The sequence below is a fragment of the Mustela putorius genome, unplaced genomic scaffold, assembly GCF_011764305.1.
Source record: "Mustela putorius furo isolate JIRA1106 unplaced genomic scaffold, ASM1176430v1.1 tig00537335_pilon_pilon_pilon, whole genome shotgun sequence".
NCBI lineage: Eukaryota > Metazoa > Chordata > Mammalia > Carnivora > Mustelidae > Mustela > Mustela putorius.
This window is the reverse complement of record NW_025422457.1, coordinates 959,248-976,194: the sequence shown is the minus strand read 5'-3', so window position 1 is coordinate 976,194 and position 16,947 is coordinate 959,248. Positions and strand designations below refer to the sequence as shown.

At 35.0% G+C, this 16,947-nt stretch overlaps 1 protein-coding gene across 1 annotated transcript in view; it reads right to left on the bottom strand.

Annotated features, from left to right (window-relative positions):
* Positions 1-16,947, bottom strand: part of XPR1 (xenotropic and polytropic retrovirus receptor 1) — a 253,833-nt gene that overhangs the window by 218,596 nt on the left and 18,290 nt on the right. The window contains exon 2 of the mRNA XM_045074328.1: positions 2,140-2,191. Within this exon, the coding sequence (XP_044930263.1) occupies positions 2,140-2,191 (52 nt within the window). The remainder of the gene's footprint in view (positions 1-2,139; positions 2,192-16,947) is intronic.

Below are 16,947 nucleotides of genomic sequence, written 5' to 3'. Positions count from 1 at the left end.
CTCTGCCTCTGCCTGCCATTCTGTCTGCCTGTGCTCGCTCTCTCCCCCTCTCTCTCTCTGATAAATAAATAAAATCTTTAAAAAAAAAAAATGTTAAAGTTGAAAGCCCTATCTTAGATTTATTGATAGATAGGCTTACGCTGCTTTATTTATAGATAACAGCTAAATAAAAGCAATAAAAACATAATGGTAAGAATAAATGATAGAAATAATTATCATTCAAATTTAACACCACAGAAAGACAGTAAATTAATATAGTATCACAATCAAATGAGACAAAATTATAGTCAATAACATCTTCTAACCTCAATACTACACAGAATAGTGTTTCTGTAAACCACTTTCCAATACCTTTGATTCTTAAGTACCTCAAAAGAGAAGAATTCATTTAAGAAGATATAGTTACATGGCTCCAATCTGAGATTAGAAAGAACAAACAAGTGCATAATATTTCCCTTATGAAAGCAGCATATACATCTTTATGATCAGCCACAATACTCTCTTTACAACAGGGCCCAAAGTTAACATCTCTGAGCAATGAGATAAAAAACGTTCTTAATTATAAGCATTTTAACATATTATCACAGAATTCAGTTTCTCTCTAATAACAGTTAAAAGTGTATGAAAATCACTAGCAACATGAGCCGGCATGAAGGGATGAATGAGGATCACCAGAACATGTCAAAATAAGTTGGTTACAAACTGGATGATAAAACATACAAGAAAAACTAAAGAGAAGTAGCCCAACCTTGATAATAAAATTAAAAGAACCAATAATAAAAAATTACACAGGATGAGGGAACCAGTTAAACTTCCATGTAATTTCATTTTTCTTAAAATGAAATTTTAAGAAAATTATTTTTATAATATTTTGAGAGGTACTCTTTAAGACATAAAGAACATTTTGATAAATAAGTACTTTCTGTTAAACATTAGAAAATTAAATATATTTTAATAATAAATTAAATATTATTATAATCCAAAATTCAATAACATATTATAAAACTAATACCCAAGTGCTAATACCCTGGTAAGGATTTCAAGATGTTAAAGGAAGCACATTTTGAATGCAAATGAAAGATGTAGAATTCTATGTAATTTTAAAAAATGAGTTGTGGGGGGTTTTTTTTGTTTTTTTTTTTTTTTTTTGCTTCGGGAGTAGAATTCAGTGATTCGGCAAAGAAATGAGATTTTTTAATTATAGACCTATACTTTTATATTAAACAACTTAAGCATCTGTTACATGCCATAAAAATAAGCCTCCAAAAGCCTGTCACTAGAATGACTTCACAGAACTCCAGTTTGGTGTCTTATAAATATATTAATCTATACACACGATCTAGATTATTCTTGGTATATACTTTTTCACATTCATCCTTCCTGAGAAAAAGGTGGTATGAAATTTTAAAAGATTACCCAGCATCGGAGGAAATACTCTCTCAAGAAATAACTCTTGAATTAGCTCCATTATTTAATGACATAAGAACTCTTACAACTTTAAATTATAGCTGTCCAAACCTACCAAAGGTTAAACCCATAAGGAATGAGCTAGTGAGCAGAAGCTGAGATAACAGAAAAGCTCAATAAAGGTAACTGGAGAGACAACTACTGCCCTTAGATCAGCAATTTTTTGACTGCTGAAGTGTGCACATGCATTTAGATACATGTTTATATCACCTACACACATATACACAGTAAATATGCTTCATTGTTTTGTTTACTAATCCCAATCTAAAAAAACATGGCATAAATAGAAAGGAAAACTAAATTGCCCAGACTAATTATGGACTAAGGATTTACTAAAGGATGGATGGATGAACCGATGGATGGATAGAGAGACAGATATAAAAATATACTGGGGGGAAGGGAGATGATACAGATAAGAACTTTGACTCTAAACCAGTATCTGTGATTCACAATGCTAAGGTGATTCAAGGACATTGTAAGGGATCTATTTTAGGTAAATGTGAGCTTAACAAAAAGCTGACTGAAATATAAAGTAATCATAACATATATTTTCAAAAGCATAAAAGATCTGTATAACAGGGCAGGATTTATTAGTTTTCTACTACGCAGTTTAAAATATCTTCCCTTAAAAAGGGATTTTATGTGACTAAATTAGGGATTAGTACATCTTACCTTCCACAGAAGGTGCCTGATCCTGAGCTGAATACAGCATATCCTTGAAAGCCTATTAAAAGAAAAAAAAAGTGCATGAAATAATGAGTAATCTTTAAACTAACAGCATTTGATGCTAAACAATTACTTCTTTTTTAATATCCAAACTACACAATCCAGACTACTAAATTGAGAATTTAGTAATATACTTCAATTAACTTTAGTAAGCTGAAACCCAAATACTATACTTTCATATCAACCCAATATTGTCCAATCTTTAAGAAAATGACTAATATGTACACTTTAAAAATTAAAGGGCATTGGGAACAGAATGAAAACTCTCCTGAGAGATCATAAACTCTCTTGACTAAAAAAAAAATAGCGAGAGAAACTGAGAACAATGGTCCAAAAGGTATATATGGAACAGTGCTTAAGAAAACATGAAACAATGGATACAACTTTTTTCTTTTTGTAGGAACATAAAATTTACCATCTTAACCATTTTCACATTAACAATTCAGTAGTGTCAAGTACACGCACATGCTACATAGACAATCTCCGGAATTCTTTTTATCTTGGATACAGTCTTCAATGAAGGCGTGGAATGTCCTCCGTAAGAGTGCCAGACTATAAATATATTTATAGATTGTTTTTCTTCCAAACCAGTGAATTAACTACCAATAATATTTAGGTAATTTGGATGGCTGCAGTTTGGTCTCCCAGTAAGTGGTTTGGGAGCAGTAATGAAAATCATTTCCCCACACCTATCAATATAGTAGAATCAACTGAGTGGATAAGGCTCCAATGCTGAAGAGCTGGTCCTAAACAGGTGGCTATATCCAGTCCCAAAGCTTCGAAACTTCAAATACCATCTAACACTTGGTGATTCCCAAAGTGGCCTCCAACCTCCCTCACCAACTGACATTTGGAGTCAGATAATTCTTTGTCTGGGGGGAGGCTGAGGGGCTGCTCTGTGCATAATAGGATTTTTAGTATCATCCCTGGCATCAAGAGACTCACTAGGCTCATCTAGATACCAGTAGCAACACCTCCATCAAAACTGTAAAAACCAAAAATATCTCCATATACTGCCAAATGTCCCATGAGGGTCAAAATCAACACAGCACCCCCACACCCAGAACCACTGCCCTAGAGTCTTTCAAGCTTAAACCAACCCCCAAAAAAGGAAATAAACCTTCTGGGTAACCCGTCTATATTCAAATCTAGTAAATTATATTCTTCCCAAGTGAATTTATCATTTGCTTTAGACCAGTGACCAATCTGTTAGTTCTCTGACTAACCAAGCTTGACAACATATGTAAAAAAGTTTCCCAATGAAACAAAATTAAAATTTTTAATCAATACATTTTTGTTCATTTTAACCCTTTTTTTTAAAAAGATCTTCATAGGAAAACTATGTATAATTAAATATTTTAAGAGTGCACATGCTTAAAACCTTAACATTCAGTAAGATTCACTATTTATATAAAATTTGAGACACCACAGTAATGCAATTGTGGTATAATAAAAAAAAATTTGCTCTTTGTTTCAGGTTCCTGGCACAAATTTCTGAAACCTTTAGAATCTACTCTCTTTTATACACTGAGACAGTTCATGGTGGGTAGTGGGGGGAGGGGGTGCGAAATAGCTTCAGGGTGGTGTTTGGTCCCCAGAAAAACTGACCACCTGATTAATGTGATTAGAGGGTTAAAACTTTCAGCCGCACCCCCAGATCTCTGAGAAAGAGGGAATGGCTGGGGACTGAATTCAATCACCAGTGGCCAAAGATTTGTAGTCACCCAGGCAGAAGTATGGGTATCCTGGGTACCCCATTTATAGCTGGCATCTCAAGTGAAGGCAGTCTTGGGGGACTAAGCCCTTATCCATGGGGTCTGTGCTAACTCTGGATAGTTCTTATCAGAATTAAAGTGAATTACTAGACACCCAATTGGTGTCAGAGAAATGGTTATCAGCATCAGAAAAAAGAACTGGGGGGCGCCTGGGGGGGCTCAGTGGGTTAAGCCTCTGCCTTCAGCTCAGGTCATGATCTCAGGGTCCTGGGATCGAGTCCCACATCGGGCTCTCTGCTCGGTGGGGAACCTGCTTCTCTCTCTCTCTCTCTCTCACTCTCTCTCTGCCTACCTCTGCCTACTTGTGGTCTCTGTCTGTCAAATAAATAAATAAAATCTTTAAAAAAAAAAAAAAAAAGAAGAAGAAGAACTGGTCAGAAGAGGTATCTAAAAACACACAAACAGAAATCATTTTTTTTTTTTTTTTTACAGAACCTTCATTATTGGATCACAACTTTTCTAAGATTACCTTTGAAGCTCAGCCTAGTGTTTACTGACCACTAATTCTTAAACTTATTTATGTACAAAAGCCCTAAGTATATATGACAAAGGTATGGAACTTCTTTGAAGATCAAAGTATATACATTCACTATTTTCTTTACAATTTCAGATGTCTCAAGGACCACTAACCTCTGGTCTAAAAAAAGAAGCTAGTCCAGAAGATTTTATCAAACATCTGAAAGTCTTTGTCAGTTTGGACTAGAATTTCATATTAAAAATCCTACACAAGTTTAGAGTGGTGGTTATGTTAGAGTCTTCCATAAAATATTTCAAGAGAGTAAATGAATAGATTACTTAGAGGAAAGTAAATCCCTAGATAGAAAAATATAAGAAGAAACACATAAACCCAGCCAGAGAATGCTTACAAAAATAAATCTATTATGGGAACAGGTAATATCGGAGACTCAAATATCTGAATAAAGTTCTTCTGGAGTATAACAGGCATGTGTACCAAAATTAAATGATGATATCAAGAATGAAATAAACCATTAATGACAAGCAGGATGACTTCTACATAGTAGAAGCTCAATAAATAGTTCTTGAATTCAAAAACCTTTCTTCCTCAAAGAAAATTATTTTAAAAATGAACAAAGCACACTGCAAAAGGATACTAGGCAGTACCTTACTGACATATTACGAAAATGAATTAAATTTGCAAAAGGGAAGCTTACTAAATTAAGTTTTTAAAAGATGATTAAAATTTTATAAGAAGAAAAATGATAGCCTTCATTTTTATTGTAAAACTGAATCATAATTTCATTTCAATCAACACAACTCTCAGTAAAATCTGGGACAATTCTTTCTCCTTCATACTACTTCGGTTTTCCTCTGAATAGAAACCTCTAAGTTTTTTAGTATATTGTCTACAAAACTCCATAAACAGGATAGATACCATTTTTTTCTTGTGACATGAGAATAGCCCCCAATTAGGAACTAAGAAGGGGAAAAAACCCTACAAAGTAATGTCTACATTAGTATCTATGTATTTATAATATGAAAGCACTTGCCTGGGTTAGGAATAGTAAATCCAAATACATAAAAAAACACATTCAAAGAGGTTCCTCAATTTATGCTATTTTCCTTTAAGGATATCCATTACTTTATATAAAACTCTGAATTTGCAGGCCCTGGGTGGCCTTAGTCTGTTACGCATTTGACACTGATTTTGGGTCAGGTCACAGTCTCAGCGTTGTGATCCAGCCCCGTGTTGGGCTCTGCACTGGGCATGGAGCCTGCTGAGGATTCTCTCTCCCTCTCCCTGCCTAAAATAAACAAAATAAAAACACCTCTGAATTTGTATAATAAAAATCAATATACATTCATGTGCATTACATAGATTAGATTTTTTTAAAAGATCTATTTATTTACTTTGAGAGAGAGCATGGTGTGGCAGGGGTGGAGGAGCAGATCCCAAGCAGGTTCCCCTTAAAGGGCAGAGACCGAAGCTGGGCTCAGTGTCACAACCCTGAGATCACGATCTGAGTTGGTATCAAGAGCCAGACACTCAACTGACAGAGCCTCCCACACACCCAACAATAAATTTCTTGGATTTTCAAAGGATTCAAAGCAATCTTTTATCTCAACATCTCTACTGTAATCTGAGTGTTAAATTGTTTCTGTCATGTTATTGAAATATATGTACTAAGACAAAACTCCTTTAGTGCTTATAACAACTCATATAACAGTAAAATCTTCCAAATCAAATCCGAACACAAGCACAAAACCAATACTATTCAACCAACATTAACATGACAGGGAAAAAAGGTTTGCTGAAACAAAATCTCAACTGGCAACACGAATACAATGCTGTCATTGTATCTGCTCTTCTAAATTTGGAATGCCTATATGACTATTAGATGTGATATAATCCTCTTACTACCTCTCCCTACTATGAGGTAGCATAGTACAGTGGGTAGGAGTTATGGAATTGGACAATGTGTATAAAAACCAACCCTACTATAATAGCTATGTAAGCTTCGGAAAATTAACTTCTCTGTATAACAATGTCCTCATCTGTACAAGAGAAGTGATCACACATATCTCACAGGTCTATTTCAAGAATTAAAACTTCTTAAAACACAAATCCTTATAATAATGATAACTCGTGGTTATACATGAAGAGTACTTAGAACATTAAAGATACTCAAAGAATGTTAGCTAATCCAATGTGAAATACCACAAAACTTAGTTCATACACTGGGTTGTGGCATCATTTGGTGATCTACTATTTGGACATAAATAAATCATTTATGCATTAGATATACCTCAGTTCCAATTAACTCTTCATAAGGTAGTATAATACTACTTAGAGCCAACATGACCAAACAAGCATAAACATGGTTACTACAATCTCCTGGCATTTACTAGTTTATAAGACAGTCATCTAGATGATCTAGAATATGCTATGACATTTTCAGAAAATCCCTGTCATGAACATACTCTATTTTTAATTCTCATGGGAAATCTACAGACTCCTAAGAAAATAATGCAAATCCCAGTTTGCATATGCTTTTTTAACAAGGTCTCCTAATTATATTAAACTTTCTACTATACACACACATACACACATACATACACACACACACACACACACACAAATATATATCTGTTGTATGATATAGGGTATAGCTCAAACCTAACATGTATGTTCAATAATACTGCCATTTCAAATTTCTTATGTTGTTAATTTTTAATAACACATAGTAGATCATCATTAATCCCCCTTGCAAAGCACAAGCCATTTCACAGGCCTTTTCACAAACTCAAATCAGAAGCTAAAAAAATTCCTACCGGGTGGTATATAAACACAATGGAATATTACTCACCCCTCAAAAAGAATGAAATCTTGCCATTTACAACAACATGGATAGGGCTAGAGTGTATTATGCTAAGCGAAAAAAGTCAGAGAAAGACAAATACCATAGGATTTCACTCATATGTGGAATCTGAGAAACAAAATAGATGAACATATGGGAGAGAGGGGAAAAAAAGAAAAAAGAAAAAGTGAGAAACAAACCACAAGAGACTCTTAAAGAACAAACTTAGAAGTGATGGATAGAAAGGGTGGCAGATGGGCTAGATGAGTGACGGGTATAAGGAAGGCACTTGATATGATGAGAACTGGGTATTGTCTGTAAGTCACTGAATTCCACTCCTAAAACCAACACTGCACTGTATATTAACTAGAATTTAAATAAAATTTTGAAAAAATGGAGAAAAAAACTCATACTTCCTATCAAATCACCATTAGCCTCATATATATCATACTATAAATATTAATACCTCCATCAATAAAATATCTAACCCATGTTGTCCTCATTGACTTCAATATTCAAAGTCAGCACACTGGAATCTAATTATTGATTAATAAGCAATGAACCAAACAGGCATTTAAAGAGGAAGGGAAAGGGATATTCATCATAAACCTTCAAAACAATCATAATCTTGGGGTGCCTAGGTGGCTCAGTCATTAAGTGTCTGCATTTGGCTCAGGTCATGATCCCAGAGTCCTGGAATAGAGACCCACATCAGGCTCTTTGCTCCGCAAGAAGCCTGCTTCTTCCTCTCCCACTCCCCCCACTGTGCTCCCTCTCTCCCTGTGTCTGTCTCTGTCAAATGAATAAACAAAATCTTTGAAAAAAATCATAATCTCTATTAAAAGTGTTTAATAATTATGAGACTGATGCGCTGCCTGCTGCGCTAAGAGGGCTCTAAAAGTGTTTAATAATTAGATAAAGTTTACATCACCAGCTTTTTTTAATCTGAAAACTTTTCTAAATGGAACTTGTGAATAACAAAATTTTGAAATATTTTCCAAAATATGTACATCATGAGCTTATCTACAGTACGCCAGAAACTTATTTCTTTTTCAATTATTTCTTTTTCAGTTTCTACTTCCTCTTTATGCATTACCTTTTTAATTTTTTCACCAGAAATACTGAGTATTCTGTGAATAATGTATAGGTCATTACCTGTGACCTGGTTTTTGTCTCATTATTTAGAAATCAGGCTTGTTTTCATGATACTGAAGTGTTAAGGGCAGTTCTGCAAATCAAATTATAAACTTCAAGAGGGCAGCTAGCATTCTCATGTGTCCTATACAAAGAATCACCATCTAATTAATGCTCATTTCTAGCCCCATATAGAAATAAACCAACCTAGCTCTGTTTTTGATGACAGAAATAAGCTATAAAGTCAATAAAAACTCTTACACAACTTCTTATAATTTAATATATTAAAGTTCAAAATTAATGTACCCTTGTACAAACTTAATACAAAACCCTACTTTGATTATGCATGGGCCAATTTTCATAGAATTTAAAAGCACCCCATCAGCAAAAGGCAATTTAATATGCAAAAATTGTTACAACATAAATTATAATTGAAATTATTAAATGTATAAAACATATAAAATAGGAAGATCTAATTTGGAACATGTCATGTTATATTCACATTTATAAATTACTGCACTAATATATTCTCACATTCACTGATGTGGCTTTTATTATTTCCATGTGGATATCTCCCAAAACTATATTGTCAGCCACATGTCTCCTAACACAAAATCAGAATGTCCAAAATTCATTTCTTCCCAAAGCCTGCTCTCCTCACATTTTACACTTCTTTTAATGCCATTGCCAGTAGCCAAATCACACAGATTTACCATCTCAGTAATCACTCACTCAACAAATATTCACTGGGTATCTACTATGTGCCAGGCACTGCTCTAGACACCTGGAATGAGGTGTCATGAGGAAAATAAAAATCCCTGTCCTAGCAGAGTTAACATTCTTTTTTTTTTTTTTTAAGATTTTATTTGTTTATTTGACAGAGATCACAAGTAGGCAGAGAGAGAGGAGGAGGAAGCAGGCTCCCTGCAGAGCAGAGAGCCCCATGTGGGGCTTGATCCCAGGACCCTGGGATCATGACCTGAGCTGAAGGCAGAGGCTTTAACCCACTGAGCCACCCAGGCGCCCCCAGAGTTAACATTCTTACATTCTCCTTTCTATCCATCAGTTTAGTGATCTGATTCAATCAATGCCACTATCACAACCTCATTTACATTCATTCTCTCCTATCTTTTTACCTACACTATTTCAGTGAACTCTTCACTGGTTTACCAATCTATAGGTTTTCATCTCTCTAAAATATCTTACAAACTGCTGCCCTATCAATCTTCGCAAAGCATCAATCTGATTCCCCAGCTTAAAAATTTACAAAGATTTCCCAATAGCCACAAAATAAAGCTCATAATCCTCTGCTGGTCTCTAAGGTACCCAGAATGGTCCAAACTATCTTTTAGGCTTATCTTCCAAACTGAAGAAAATCACTTTCACTTTCATCTGACTTTCAAAGCCAGAATGAATTATTTATTATTATAATTACTCATTTGGGGGACCTCAATATTTCTTTCATCTTTTGCCTTTGTTTATAACTATTGCCTCTACTAGAATCCCCCACCCTACCCACACCTTTAAAATCTAATTTCCAAATCTTAACTATTCTTCAAGGTCTAGATCAAACTTAACCTCTTTTATGCTTTGTCCTGGTTTCTCCAGGTAGAAATTATCACTCCCTCCTCTAAAATCCTACAGTACTCTATATGAAACCATTTATAGCACTTAATATTTCTACCTTATATTTTAGTTATCTGTGTCACTTGTTCCCCATATGAATGTAAAGTCAGGGTTTTAGCCACCTTGCTTATAACTGTATAAAAGAGGCACACCATAAATATTTCTAGAGTATTAATATCATCATTAAGGAAGTTACCAAGCTTTATTCATTCAATGAACATCACTGGATGTCTGCTCTGTACACTATGCCAGGCTCTGAAGAAATGATGACTCAAACAAGAAGTCACTAGGTAAAGTAGAACACAATATGCTAAATACTTTAAAAAAATAAACACAGCATATTGAAAGTCTAAGGCAGTAGCAATGGAAGAAAAAAGCAGGTGAAATATGGTAAAGAGAGGGATACCAAGAAGCAAAAACCAAGAAGCAAAGAGGAAAGACTAGACAAACAAACATGAACTAAGGGATCTAAAGATCTCCCAGATTTTGAGCCCAGGTAAAAAGAAGGATGGTTCCTGATACTACTGACCTGAAAAAACACAAAAGAAAAAACTTGAGGAAAAAAAAAAAGAAGATAGGCATTTGGATGACAAACCATTTTGGGTATCTATAGGATAACTGAGATAGTTAGTAGACAGATGAAAATAGAGATCTACAGTTTGAAAGATACGTCAGAGCTAGTGGTTAAGAGTTGGAAATCTTACATAAAGATGATTTGAAACTGCCTAAGCTCTAGGTAAAAGCAATTTCTCAGAAAGTGAGAAGTGGTCCCAACACATAAACTTTTAGAATACAAACCATCAGAGAAGACACCGAGGCGAAAATCAGATATATATACACAGGGCCACAAAAATTAAAGGAGCATTTCAGGAAAGAAGAGATATTAATCAATGGTATTGTAAAAGTGTCTGTATGGTAACAGATCATAGATGCACATGTGGTAAGCAGAGCATAATGTGTAGAGCTGTGGCACGTTTTTATATTATTACATCTAATTCTTACCATGTTATATACCTGAAACTAATGTTAACACTGAAAAAAGAAAGAAGAGCTTTAATAACTATCAAAAGCTGCTTAGAGAAGAGGTACCTGCACCTTCATGTTCAGTGCAGCATTTATTCAGAATATCCAAGACACGGAAACAACCTAAGTGTTAAAAGATAAAGGGATAAAGAAGATGTGGTATATACATATATAATGGAATATCATTCAGCCATGAGAAAGAAGGAAATTCTGTCATTTGCAACAATTTGGACAACTGCTGAGGGCATTAATCTAAGTGAAATAAGTCAGAGAAAAATACTGTATGATAGCACTTATATGTGGAATCTAAAAAAGCCAAGCTCAGAGAATCTAAAGAAGCCAAGCTCAGAATACAGTGGTGGTTACAATGCCTATGTGTTGGGGTACTGTTGGTGGGGGGGAATATTCATTAAAGGATAAAAACTGCCAGTTATGGGCACCTGGGTGGCTCAGTGGGTTAAGCCGCTGCCTTTGGCTCAGGTCATGATCTCAGGGTCCTGGGATCGAGTCCCGCATCAGGCTCTCTGCTCAGCAGGGAGCCTGCTTCCCTCTCTCTCTCTCTGCCTGCCTCTCTGCCTACTTGTGATCTCTGTCTGTCAAATAAATAAATAAGATCTTAAAAAAAAAAAAAAACCTGCCAGTTATAAGATTAAGAAGTTCTGAGAATCTAATGTACAGCATGGTGATTATACCCAACAAACCAGTATTATATATTTGAAAGTTGTGAAGAGAGCAGATCTTAGATGTTCTCACCACAAAAAAGAAATGGTCATTATGTGATGGGATGGAGGTGTTACCTGAGACTATGGTAGTAGTAATCACTTTATAATAAATTAATTAAATCAATATGTTGTATACCTTACATTTATATAGTGTTATGTGTCAATTATATCTCAATAAAACTGGAAAAATAATTTAAAAAGAAAACTGAAAACATCTGAGTTAAGTAAACAACAATTGAGAAAGGGTTCATTATACTAATAATTCTTCTGTCTCTTGAGCTGGATGGTGAATATAGATGTCTATTCTATCCAAATGGAATGCTATCTCTCTATCTAATTGGAATGCTACAACTGAATTATAAAGAAAAGCAGCTAACATTAGGATGCCTACACTCTGACTCTCTACTTTAGAGCCTGTAACTTAAACTATCCATATGTAAGATTTAAAAAAATATAACCATAAGTTAAAGGAAAGAAAAATAAAAAGCTGCTAGAGATCAAAAAGAAAGAGACTAAGAGGATATTATTAGATCTGAGGATTAGGAGCTCACCTATAACTATCAATAAATGGTTTCAGAAGAGTGATCAGGCTTAGATTAGATTAGGTTGGGTATACATGAGAGCTCAGGAAATGGCCACAAATACTGATCAACAATAAAAGCAATTATAGTTATTACATTTACTAAATACCTACCGTCGGGTATCATTTTGAATATTCTGAATACACTGCTTTAATTTTTTAACGCATTAACTCTTAAAAAACAGAGCTTTAACTCTTTAATGCAAAGGCATTTCTCATTTTACCACAGAAGATTTGAGACTCAGGTGACTAAAGTATCTTGCCCAAGCACTGCAAATTCTATAAGCCATGCTTGAGAAAAAGACACATAGCCTACTATTTCAAATGAAACCCTATTTTCTAAGATTTACCTCTATTTCTGATATTCTTCCTTTTATTTCTAAAACTTTTCTTAATCATTAGATTTTTATACCAGGTGGACCAAATAGCCCCTAAGTCTAAGATGACTCCCAAAGATCCCTGCTTCCTGATGATAACACTCTTGTGCAACCCCTCCCAAACCAAACAGAGCTGACCTGTATAAACAATAGATTACTGCATAAAAACAGAGTGCTGCTTCCAAGGCTAGGTCATAAAAGACACTGTAGTTTTCATTTTGCCCTCTCTTGGATCACCTATTCTGGGAGAAGCCAGCCACTAAAAAAAACAGAAGCAGCGCTATAGAGAGTTCTGAGTGGTAAAGAACTGAGACCTCCTGAAAAACAAAACAAAATACAATACAAATTTGCATACCATCTGAGTGAGCTATCTTAGAATTAGATCCTCCAGTCCTAGTCAAGCCTTGAGATGACTGCAGTCCCAGGTAATATCTTAACTGCAATCACACACAAAAATACTCTGAGCCAGAACACCCAGTGAAACTGCTTCCAAATTCTTAACACACAGCAACAGCCTGAGATAAATGTTTATTATTGTTTTAAGCTACTAAGTTTGGGGGTAACTTGTTATATAGCAATAGATAATTAATATATGAGGTAGATTTGAAAAATACCTTTATGTCACAAAATGTACATGTTATTAGATAATAACCAATATCTACTCATCTTGATCAAAGGAGCTAAGATTCTTATTCCTATAAGTATACAAAATTATATAAAGGAAAATTATGACAATTTGAAATGATTTATTTAGCAATAATAAGCAAAATTGCATTCCCATATGTCAAAGCCACCAACACTGTAATTTCACTTACAGTGAATGCCCTTGGGAAGTCATGCAGCCACACTTCTAGGCTGGAGCAGGTCTGACAGAATAAATCAGCATCCTCCTTGTCTAAGAGTACTGTTCTGATGATAAAATAAAGCTGATAACAACTAACTCTCCTAACTAATTAAATCTATATGGCTCATTCTTATATTTATTGTGATAACAGGTGTAAATTCTGAGGGCAGAGAGCAATCTCACTTTAATTTTTATAGGCCATAGCGTTTAGCACAGTACAAATTGAAAATGTGCCTGGATGGCTCAGTTGGTTGAGTGACTGCCTTCAGTTCAGGTCATGACCCTGAAGTCTCAGCATCAAGTCCTGCATCTGGCTCCCTGCTCAGCAGGAGGTCTGCTTCTCCCTCTGACTTTCCACGTTTCATGCTCTCTTCTCATTCTTTCTCTCTCTCAAATAAATAAATAAAATCTTTTTAAAAAATATATTAGTAAACTTCACAGTCTTGGTAACACAAAACCTAAGTGTCCAAAATCAGCACACTGGTTTATTTTTTCAAGTGTTAGCTATTATTATTTTTATCAAATTCTTTTTTTTTTAAGATTTTATTTATTTATTTGACAGAGAGAGATCACAAGTAGACAGAGAGGCAGGCAGAGAGAGAGAGAGGGAAGCAGGCTCCCTGCTGAGCAGAGAGCCCGATGCGGGACTCGATCCCAGGACTCCCAGATCATGACCTGAGCCGAAGGCAGCGGCTTAACCCACTGAGCCACCCAGGCGCCCTTATCAAATTCTTTTATAGCAGTTCCAGTTTCATGAAATATCAAAATGCAAAATCCTTTCTTATTTTTCCCAATTTTCATTATCTTTTATTTGTACACAAAACTCCAACCATTTTCATTTACCAGTCACAAGAAAAGCTCTTAATGCTTTTGGCTTCCAGCTCTCTTTAACATGTTAAGTTTTATACAGGTTGGTAAAACACACTGGATTTTACCCAAAAATAATAGTTATCACAACATAAAGTTCTCACTTTTGCTCTTAGTAACAGTTTGCCAGTTTATCTGAACAAAAACAAAAAGGAATCCAAAAGCTCTGCAATGCTGTTTCCTGTATGTCTATACAAATAGTTTCTTCTTTCTTTTTTGTTTTTTTAAAGAAATCTCTACATACAACATGGGGCTTGACCTCACAACCCTGACATCAAGAGTTACATGCTCTTCCAACTGAGCCAGTCATCTGCCCCATTTCTAATTGATGGGTGTCAGATCACTTCACAGCTCCAATTTCAACACAGCAAAACCTTAATAAACTATTAACCTTAACAAACTATTCTCTGTAGTTCCCACTGTTCCCACAAAAATACTACTTGTCAAAATACATGAAGATATTTGTACTTAAAAAAATACTACCATATTTCATTAAATTGAAGACATCATCAACTGTCAAGGCACACCATTATTTTATGAATCATTAAGAAAGAAAAATATCACCAATTAAACTATCTGTGAGGTGAATCCCAATCTCAAAGGTGTTGGAAGAGGAGAATGTGCATCTTAGGATCTATGAAATACAGTAATTCAATTTGTCAGAAGGTAGTTTCTCAAAGAATGGATTCTAAAAGTCTAGCTACCATCATTTGCTTTCCAAGAAATTTCACGACATTGAAAGAGTCTTATCAGATTAAGCACTAACACCCTAAAATAAAATGTCAGTTGAATAAATGAATAAAAGTTACTCCCCTGGCTTACCTTTAATAATGACAGAAATTAACAGCTATACTTTACTGAGGAGTATCTTCCATAGGTCAGGCCCTTGCTGATACTTTCCTATATTATTAAATCTAATTCTGACAATAAGCTTGAAAGGTAAATAGTACCTCCTTTTACACACAGGAAAACTGAGTTTCAGAGAAATAACGTTGTGAATATCTCACAGCCAATAAATAAGGGAAATGCAATTAAAGCCAAAAACTTAGATAAAATTAAAGATATTTTCTCTACTGTCTTCAAATATATATCTCATATACCCTCAAAGAAACTTTTAAAGCTTTATCCTACATGTTCCTATTTTCCTCACCCTATTAGTAGCCACATTTCTCAAATGAAAATTACACATGTGTTGTATCAATGACTTTAACCTCTTAAGACCTGGAAGTCGGTCTGCAAAAGACAAATTTATGTTCAGAATCCACCAATAAGCTCCTTTTGTCATATCCAAGGCTTATCCTTAATTCTCGTTCTCACTGACCTGTCTACACAGCTTGTCACTGCTAATAATCCATTTATCTTTACAACTCTTGACTCTTGTGACAATATATTTCCCAAGACATCCTCTATTTGGATCTCTACTTTTCTGCCTTACATACTTTCCCTTAGTGAATTCTTTAACTACTATCTCAATTATGATAATCTGTTGATACAATTTTTCAAATTCTAGCTCCTTCTCTCCATATAAACATTTTGCACAGGAAATCAGCATATTTAAGATCTAATTTCATGAGTTAACATCCTTAAAAGTAGCTATTCTCAACCAGTTTCCCCAGGTTTAAACCTTTGTAGTGAATTCTTCCCTCCTTCACTCCCTAAAAAATGCACAAACACTGAACACTAGAAAGTGATGCATTCAAAAATGTTTAATAGGGGCACTTGGATGGCTCAGTCAGGTAAATGTCCAACTCTTGATTTCAACTCGGGTCATGATCTCAGGGTTGTGAGATCGAGCCCTGCACTGAGCTGTGGAGCTTGCTTGGGATTTTCTCTCTCCCTCTACCCTTGTCCCCTTCCTCTCTTAAAAAAAAGAAAAGATTTAATACTATTACTTTATCTTTTACCAATGATATTTTTATTTAATTTCAAATATTAGTGGTAATAAAATGATCCAATTACTACAATATTCTGTATGGTTGCATATTACAACATTTGGAAGGAAGATGTTAACTTTATTTTAAAAATATTTAGGAGCACCTGCGTGGCTCAGTGCCTTCAGCTCAGGTCGGAACCTCAGGGTCCTGGGATTGAGCCCCGCATCCGGGCTCTCTGCTCAGAGGGGAGCCTGCTTCCCCCTCTCTCTCTGCCTACTTGTGAATGAATCTTTTTTTAAAAAAGATTTTATTCATTTATTTGACAGACAGAGAGAGAGGGAATACAAGCAGGAGGAGTGGGTAGATGGAGAAGCAGGCTTCCTGCTGAGCTGGGAGCCCAGGACCCTGGGATCATGACCTGAGCCAAAGCCAGGCCCAACAACTGAGCCATCCAGCATCCCGATGTTAACTTTAATAGAATATTCTGTGTTTAACAGGGCAGATTCACAAAATACACATTAAATTATTAATAATTATTGATACATTGTTGAAAAATTTAAATCATTATAATTAAAGTTGTAAATATATAGTGGTTTATTAAGTGTTTCCTACATA